The sequence below is a fragment of the Mizuhopecten yessoensis genome, unplaced genomic scaffold (genome assembly GCF_002113885.1).
Source record: "Mizuhopecten yessoensis strain PY_sf001 unplaced genomic scaffold, ASM211388v2 scaffold10107, whole genome shotgun sequence".
NCBI lineage: Eukaryota > Metazoa > Mollusca > Bivalvia > Pectinida > Pectinidae > Mizuhopecten > Mizuhopecten yessoensis.
Window position 1 is genome coordinate 408,162 of NW_018408382.1, and position 9,425 is coordinate 417,586.

The 9,425-nt window shown below is 37.1% G+C and overlaps 1 protein-coding gene across 1 annotated transcript in view; it reads left to right on the top strand.

Moving 5' to 3' along the window:
• The window catches only part of LOC110459561, a 14,870-nt gene extending 7,810 nt beyond the window's left edge, over positions 1-7,060 (top strand). Inside the window, exons 3-9 of the mRNA XM_021511892.1 lie at positions 351-500; positions 2,263-2,406; positions 3,216-3,370; positions 4,770-4,923; positions 5,468-5,626; positions 5,811-5,941; positions 6,273-7,060. Coding sequence (XP_021367567.1) covers positions 351-500; positions 2,263-2,406; positions 3,216-3,370; positions 4,770-4,923; positions 5,468-5,626; positions 5,811-5,941; positions 6,273-6,324 — 945 coding nt within the window. The 3' untranslated portion in view covers positions 6,325-7,060. The remainder of the gene's footprint in view (positions 1-350; positions 501-2,262; positions 2,407-3,215; positions 3,371-4,769; positions 4,924-5,467; positions 5,627-5,810; positions 5,942-6,272) is intronic.
• Positions 7,061-9,425: the final 2,365 nt, after the last annotated feature.

Genomic DNA, 9,425 nt, shown 5'->3' on the forward strand with positions numbered 1-9,425 from the left:
TGAGTTGACAGTTTGATACTTTGAAAATTTTGAGCCAGCCCTACCCCCAAGGGCTGTAGGGTGGGGCCCAAAGGAGTCAGTGTGCTAAAATTTCTTCATTTTCCTTGTTTAGAATCAGAGGTGCTAGTTTCAAATACTTTTTAGTCTTAAATCTGTATGCTAGATATTGAATAAGGTGGTTTTATTGTTTTTTGTCACTTTGAATAATATTTCTGTACATGTTAAAAACAAAATCAACTCTCTGTATAAATATATCAGGTGACCGTTAAGGCCCATGGGCCTCTTGTTTGTTTATATTAATTCAGCTTGTGTGAATTTTCATGTAGTTTTTTTTTGGTATCATTTTGTAGAAATACAGGGAAGTCTACCATAAGTTTGAACTGGTGCACAAGAAAATATTGCCGGACAGTCATCGGAGAAAATGGAAAATTGGAGACTGGACAGACGAATCAGACATCATGATTCTCATTTTACAGTCAATACTCAAGAACAAAGGGGAGGTAACCTATCTCTGACAGAATGAAATAATGTATTCCAAACATGTAAAATTAAACATGGTTTTATTAGCTTACCTGGCCCGAAGGGCCAAGTGAGCTTATGGCATGGTGCGGCGTCCGTCGTCCGTCCGGCGTCAACTTTTTACTTTAAACAACTTCTTCTCAGTAACCAAAAGGCCTAGGGTGATGATATTTGGCAAGAAGCATGCTTGGATGAAGGGCTACCAAGTTTGTTCAAATACATGTAAATGACCTTCATCAATTTTCAAGGTCATAGGGGTCAAATATGTTAAAATCTTTTAAACAACTTCTTCTGAATAACCGAGAGGCCTAGGGTGATGATATTTGTCCAGTAACATGCTGGGATGAAGGGCTACCAAGTTTGTTCAAATAAATGACCTTGACATATATCCAAGGTCACAGGGGTCAAATATGTTTAAAACCTTTAAACAACTTTTCTTGAATAACCGAGAGGCCTAGGGTGATGATATTTGGGCAGTAATAAACTGGGATGAAGGGCTACCAAGTTTGTTCAAATAAATGAATTTGACCCACTTTCAAGGTCACAGGGGTCAAATATGTTTAAAACCTTTAAACAACTTTTCCTGAATAACCGAGAGGCCTAGGGTGATGATATTAAGGCAGTAATAAACTGGAATGAAGGGCTACCAAGTTTGTTCAAATTAATGACCTTGACCCACTTTCAAGGTCTCAGAAGGCAAATATGTTTTAAACATTTAAACAACTTCTTCTGAATAACCAATAGGCCTAGGGTGATGATATTCGGCTAGTAGCATGCTGGGATGAAGGGCTATAAAGTTTGTTCAAATGAATGACCGTCATCTTTTTTCAAGGTCACAGGGTAAAATATGTTCTAAACCTTTAAACAACTTCTTCTGAATAACCAAGAGGCCTAGGATAATGCCAGTAACATGCTGGGATGAAGAACTACCAAGTTCAAATGAATGACCTTGACATATATATGTTAAGGTCACAGGGGTCAAATATGTTTAAAACCATTGAATGACTTCTTCTTAATAAGCAAAAGGCCAAGGGTGATGATATTTGGCCATTAACATGCTGGGATGAAGGACTACCAAGTGAATGACCTTCGCCCATATTCAAGGTCACAGTGGTCAATATATGTTTAAATCTTTAAATGATTTGTTCTGTATAACCAAAAGGTCCAGGGTAATGATATTTTTCCAGAAGCATGCTGGGTTGGAAGACTATAAACTCTGTTCANGTGGCTGTATTTTAGTCCACTTTTAAAATTACAAGTGTTAGATTAATACCAGGTGAGCGATGCAGGCCCATTGGGCCTCTTGTTAACTACCCGGTAATAAAAAATATCAGAGTTCTAAAACTTTCAGATTTTGAAGCTCTTCAACTACTGTTTTGTGTATTCTTTTTGCAAAAATGATAATAAGATTAGATAGTGTTTGATGATCACTGTGATCTATCTATAATGTTGTTTGTCTAGATTTATGTGCACTAATTAATATAAGCTGCAGACCAAAGTTACAAGTGTAACATGTACTTTAAATTGGACTAAACTATTTAATTCTATGTTTATGATGATTAGAAAACACAGGTTTCTTCAGACTTTGATATTGAATTCATACGTAACAAATATAAGGTTAGGAATGGCTGTTTCTGCAGACTGAAGTATTTATTATCAGTTTCGGTGCAGAAAAGGATGTAAAAGAATGAATTCTCAAGCATCTATAGTACTTGTTCCTCTATAAAGTAATATTCATTAAAGGTGATCCCGATTGACTTTGCCAAGCGTTTAATCGAGTGGTCGGAACATGGGTTTCCGGAGTTGGAAGACGTGTGTGGCCTGGGAACGTGTCCGCAGGTCAAGGCGGTCATCAACCACCCGCAGTTCTCAGAGGCTCCTGAAAAAGTGAGTATATATATTATGAAAGTGTTTGTAATTTTCTGTTTTCACTGCAGACTGTCCCACATCATTGGTTTCCTAGCTTTTGGAAAGTGTACACCAACTACACTGGTAGATTATGTGGAGACTGAGATAATTTCTTGGTCCAAAGTTAACGGCTGTTTTATTGTAATTGTCTCATGTCAGTATCAGAATCATGGAATCTGGACCATTTTCAATGGGTGTTATTTTTTTTCACAATTTTGAATGACAGAGATATTCAATCTGTTCCAATTGTACTTATTCACTTTCTGTCAACTGGAACACATTAACAATTTCTTTGATGCTGACAAAGTTTTAGAACAATTGAAAATATGTTGAACTTTTTTTACAACTGAACTCTCAAGGATGAAAGCAGGCCACTAATATGTCTGAATAAAACCATCATTATACTTGTGGACATACTCTCTTTCTGACATGGTAAAGCACCAGCGAAAATGAGAAAAGTCTATAAAAAAGTTTCTGAATCATAAATTATTACCTTTATAAGTTTGATAATGATATCACTGAGAAATATAAGTGCTTTAATAACAATAAATTAAACCCAGTTGATATGCAATACCAACAACATCATTAACAGGGATATATAGTTGCTCTGGTTATTTGTAGCTATAGGTAAACATTCGGATAAGAGGACCAAAGTAGTACAATACATAACAAATTGATATGAGCTATATTTAAAAAAAAGGACAAATGATTTCAGTTCGTCTATTTTTCCTGGATTATTATCATCCACAAAGTTGGTTCCACTCTGAATGAACATGTTGTGTTTCTAGGCAGCAGAAATTGTGTGGCGTGACTCCCGTCAATTACTGGCGACTAACAGTGCTATATCTCGCACGGCTGTGATAGGTGTCCACTCTTACAGCACAATAGGCAAAGTCATCAAACACACCCTGGACATCTGTAAAGTCACCCATCCTGACATCAGGTAAGGTCACACACCCTGACATAAAGTAAGGTCAAACACCCAGACATAGGGTAAGGTCATACACCCAGACATAAACTAAAGTCACACACCCAGATATAAGGTAATGTCACACACCCTGGACATCTGTAAAGTCACACATCCTGACATCAGGTAAGGTCAAACATCCTGACATAAAGTAAGGTCAAACACCCAGACATAGGGTAAGGTCACACACCCAGACATAAAGTAAGGTCACACACCCAGATATAAGATAATGTCACACACCCTGGACATCTGTAAAGTCACACATCCTGACATCAGGTAAGGTCACACATCCTGGACATCTGTAAAGTCACACATCCTGACATCAGGTAGGGTCACACACCCTGACATCAGGTAAGGTCAAACACCCAGACATAGGGTAAGGTCACACACCCTGACATAGGGTAAGGTCACACACCCTGACATAGGGTAAGGTCACACACCCTGACATAAAGTAAGGTCAAACACACTGACGTAAGGTCACACACCCTGACATAAGGTAATTTCACACACCCTGACATAAGGTAAGGTCATACACCCTGACATAAGGTATTAATGTCACACACCCTGACATCAGGTAAAGTCAAACACCCTGACATAAGGTAAGGACACACATCCTGACATAAGGTAAGGTCACACACCCAGATATAAAGTAATGTCACACACCCTGACATAAGGTAAGGTTACACACCCTGACATAACATAAAATTACACCCCCTGACATAAGGTAGGGTCACACACCAAGACATAAGGTAAGGTCACATACCCTGACATAAGGTAAGATCACACACCCTGACATAACGTAAGGTAACAAACACAGACATAAGGTAAAGTCAAACACCCTGACATAAGGTAAAGTCAAACACCCTAACATAAGGTAAGGTCACAGACCAAGATATAAGGTAAGGTCACACACCCTGACATAGGTAAAGTCATTCACCGTAAAATAAAGTAAAGGCACATATCCAGACATAAGGAAAAATCACACACCCTGACATAAGGTAAGGTCACACAGTGACACCAAGATTTAAGATAAAGTCACACATAATCTTACCTTATGTCGCAGTGTGTGATTTTATCTTATGTCTTGGCAAGACATAAGGTAAAATCACACATTATGAGATAAGGTAAAAACACATATTCAGTCTTATGGTTAGTTCCAAAATCCGTACATAAGACAATGCATACTGCTCCTAATAGTGAATTATGCTATGTACTTCATTTGTTTGGCCAAAGATACAGAAATGGTAACATCAATTTAGGCCTATTTATGTTATGGTACTGACACATATCTTCTGTCTTCTCACTTACTTTCATGCGTGAACCTTCTTTTTCCTTACATTATATCAGTAAAAAATTTGTTATCTCCCTTGTCCAGGTGTCAAGCATCTTGTGTAGCGGTCACTGTTGCCATTGCCCTAATGCTGCAGAAAAATGATCGCCACATGAAGAAAAATGGGAAATACAATGTGAATGGAATTATTGATGAAACATACAAGTATGCAGCAAGGATACTGAGTACATCAGAGGAGGTAAATTCTCATTTGTTTTCTATAACATCCATATGGATACATAAACAGGAGAACAGTTTAACCTTGGTAAACTAGACCAAGTGTTCCCGGAAAATATCCAGATTGACAAAATTTACAATAACAAAGCATATCTTTGCAGATCAGGTTTTATTTAAAAAATATTTTAAGTGAAGTTCACTTTGTAAATGACCTAACAAAACACACACAAACTCCTAAACAATGTCCAGGATAAGAACAAACTTGCTCTCTGCTTAAATGCTGTTTAGTACACATTTTTCCTACTTACATATACTGGCCCAATGTGACTGTTATTTCTGCTAAAACTCTTCAGGATCTACAACACAAATTTCCAGAAACAAATCTAGTACTAGTATATATTTAATGTTGTTGAACTCTGTCCGTAAAATGAGCATTCATTTTGTGTTGGATTAATAAAGTACCGATTAACAACTGTAACTTTCATCCATTTCTTCAGTAACTAGAGACACATTTGTATTGTATTGTAATATGGTGATAAACAGTAGCTAAGGCTTTATGTTGACAGGTGAAGGAGTTGAAAAGCTACATGTCTTATTGCTCCCTGAAGGATCTGAAGCTAGATGAGCCTGGGCGTACCAACTATACATACAAGACTCTAGGGGCGGGGCTGTGGGCACTCCGTCAGAAGGATTTTAGACAGGCCATACAGGACATAGTGCTTGAGGTATGTTCATAGTATGCTGCTGCATAATTGTACAATTAATGGAAGTAATTTAACAAAATAATCTGTTATGGAATTTCATTATAGATTAATTGGAGTTGATTCTGTAACCAATAAGATTTTGATAAATATCAATCATTGGACCAACTGTAATGTCAGTGATGAAGAAGGGTACATTTACTTGTAGGGAGGAGATGCCGATGCTAATGCTGCTGTGGCTGGAGCTTTGCTAGGCTGTAAACTAGGTGTGGAGGCCATCCCGCCAACGTGGATAGAACCACTGTGTCATCGTATGTGGCTTGACGATATACTGGATGGGTAAGATGTCTTCTTTTGGTGAAATTCATAGGATTTTGATCACAGTATTTTCATTCGCTCAGTCAAACATATTATCAGATTTATAAAGGAACCCTAATCCAGAGGTGTTAGTTATATTGTTTATCCCACGGAAGTGTATATCTATGTGATCCTTGTTTGTTGTCATAGAGATTGATTTATATAGAGAACTTTTCTTACAAACAATTCTTAATATCAGTAATTTTTCTTAGTAAACATTCCACAACAGTAGAGATATTTTGTTACTAAACATTTCTTAATGGTAAGCTTTCAAAATTGAAAATGTTGATTGATTTTTGGTTTTATTTTGCAGATATTTTGATATTTTGGAGGGAAGAAAGACTTCTAAAGAAACGACATTGTGACCTGACACTTATGGAGTTGTCTTAATGTGATAACTGAGGTGTTCCCCAGATAAAATTGTGATACGACAAAGAATTCTACAGATATTCCTGTAAGGAGAGAGAGAGATGGGATTGTGATACTCTACAGGGAATATTAAGATTTTTGTGTGAGGAATTAGGAGATGCAATGACACAAACCTCTTACAGATGTGCAGCGGGGTGTGGGCTTTAAATTTGCAATCTGATCCTTAGATAAATGGTGCAGCATAATTCCTGAATATAAGGAATTGTTGACTTACAGAGACCAGATTTGCATGTTACCTCATGTATATTTTCCGTTCAATAGTGTAACATGACCCATGCAACAGCCTTTCTATGGCTAAACGGGTCTTTAATTACGTACTGTATACCACGAAAATTTCACCGCGGGTTAACTTTCGCCTTTTTGCCCTCCAAAATGGGGGAGAATTTGTCTTGACAACAAATAATAATATGCAATATAGTGTGTAATCATTACATGTGAAGGGCAAATTAACTCTTGGTTAGTATAGATTTCGTCAGAGAAATGCAAATGTTTCCTAGTATACAATATAAACATCACATAGAAAGGCTGGTATCCCTATCATATCTAAGCTGGTAAAAGTGTTATGTGTCTGCCATTATCTTTGTTATTTACATTTATATGTCACCTTTCGTTACAATTCGATACACATATCTATATACAATGTCTTTCATAAGTTTCATTTTATTAGCTCACCTGGCCTGAAGGGCCAAGTGAGCTTATGGCATGGAGCGGCGCCCGTCGTCCGTCCGTCGTCCGTCCGGCGTCAACTTTTTACTTTAAACAACTTCTTCTCATTAACCAAAAGGCCTGGGGTGATGATATTTTGCCAGAAGCATGCTGGGATGAAAGGCTTCCAAGTTTGTTCAAATAAATGACCTTCATCTATTTTCAAGGTCACAGGGGTCAAATACATTAAAATCTTTAAGCAACTTCTTCTGAATAACCAACAGGTCTAGGGTGTTGATATTTTGCCAGAAGCATGCTGGGATGAAAGGCTTCCAAGTTTGTTCAAATAAATGACCTTGATTCATATTCAAGGTCACTGGGGTCAAACATGTTTAAAACCTTTAAACAACTTCTTCTGAATAACCGAAGGCCTAGGCTGATGATATTTGGCCAGTAACATGCTGAAATAAAGGGCTACCAAGTTTGTTCAAATGAATGACCTTGATTTATATTCAAGGTCACAAGGATCAAACATGTTTAAAACCGTTAAACAACTTCTTCTGAATAACCGAGAGGCCTAGGGTGATGATATTTGGCCAGTAACATGCTGAAATAAAGGGCTACCAAGTTTGTTCAAATGAATGACCTTGATTTATATTCAAGGTCACAAGGATCAAACATGTTTAAAACCGTTAAACAACTTCTTCTGAATAACCGAGAGGCCTAGGGTGATGATATTTGGCCAGTAACATGCTGAAATAAAGGGCTACCAAGTTTGTTCAAATGAATGACCTTGATTTATATTCAAGGTCACAAGGATCAAACATGTTTAAAACCGTTAAACAACTTCTTCTGAATAACCGAGAGGCCTAGGGTGATGATATTTGGCCAGTAACATGCTGAAATAAAGGGCTACCAAGTTTGTTCAAATGAATGACCTTGATTTATATTCAAGGTCACAAGGATCAAACATGTTTAAAACCGTTAAACAACTTCTTCTGAATAACCGAGAGGCCTAGGGTGATGATATTTGGCCAGTAACATGCTGGGATGAAGGGCTTCTAAGTTTGTTCAAATAAATGATTTTAAATCATATTCAAGGTCACTGAGGTCAAATATGTTTAAAACCGTTAAACAACTTCTTCTGAATAACCGAGAGGCCTAGGGTGATGATATTTAGCCAGTAACATGCTGGGATGAAGGGCCACCAAGTTTGTTCAAATAAATTACCTTGACTTATATTCAAGGTCACAGGGGTCAAATATGTTAAAATCTTTAAACAACTTCTTCTCAATAACCAAAATGCCCAGGGTAATGATATTTGGCCAGTAGCATGCTGTGATAAAGGGCTACAAAGTTGGTTCAAATAAATGACCTTCTCCCATATTCAAGATCACAGGGGTCAAATATGTTAAAATTTTTAAACAACTTCTTCTTATTAACCGAAAGGCCTGGGGTGTCGATATTTGGCCAGAAGCAAACTGGGATGAAGGGCTACAAAGTTTGTCAAAATTAATTACCTTCACCCATTTTCAAGGTCACAGGGGTCAAATATGTTAAAAACATTAAACATCTTCTCCTCAATAAACAAACTGCCCAGGGAGATGATATTTGGCCAGTAGCATGCTTGGGTTAAGGGCTACCAAGTTTGTTCAAATGCATGACCTTCACCCATATTCAAGGTCACAGGGGTCAAATGTCTTAAAAAACCTTTAAACAACTTNACCCATATTCAAGGTCACAGGGGTCAATTGTCTTAAAAAACCTTTAAACAACTTCTGATGAATAACCAAAAGGCTCAGGATGTTGATATTTAGTCAGTAGCATGCTGGGATCAGAACTACTATGTTTGTTAAAGTGAATGACTTTGACTTATATTCAAGGTCACAGGGGTCAAATTTGTTTAAAATCTTTAAACGACCTCTTCTGAATAACCATGGGTCCCAGGTTGTTGATACTTTGCAAGTTGCATCCTGAGATGAAAGGCTATAAAATTTGTTCAACATAATGACTTTGTTTGACTTTCAATCACAGGTGTGAAATGTTTTAAAAGAAATTAACAGGATCTTTTGAATGAATTTAAATCATAAATACTGATATTTTTCCTGTAGCTTTATTTTAAATCACTTTTAAGGTTAGAAGTGTGAGATTTATACCAGGTGAACGATGCAGGCCCATTGGGCCTCTTGTATTGTGTCCTTGTCGCCTTGATTATTAGTTATAGTGCCAGTAGATAGTAACCACTTCCATGTAGGTGAACTATCAAGAATCTTGTTCTCTTGAAAAAGTTAGTTCGCAGAATTTTTTTTTTTTTTAAGATAACATGATATTTGATATATCGATGGAAGAGTTTTCAGTGCTTTTGAAGTATTGATGTTTGATTTTTCTATTA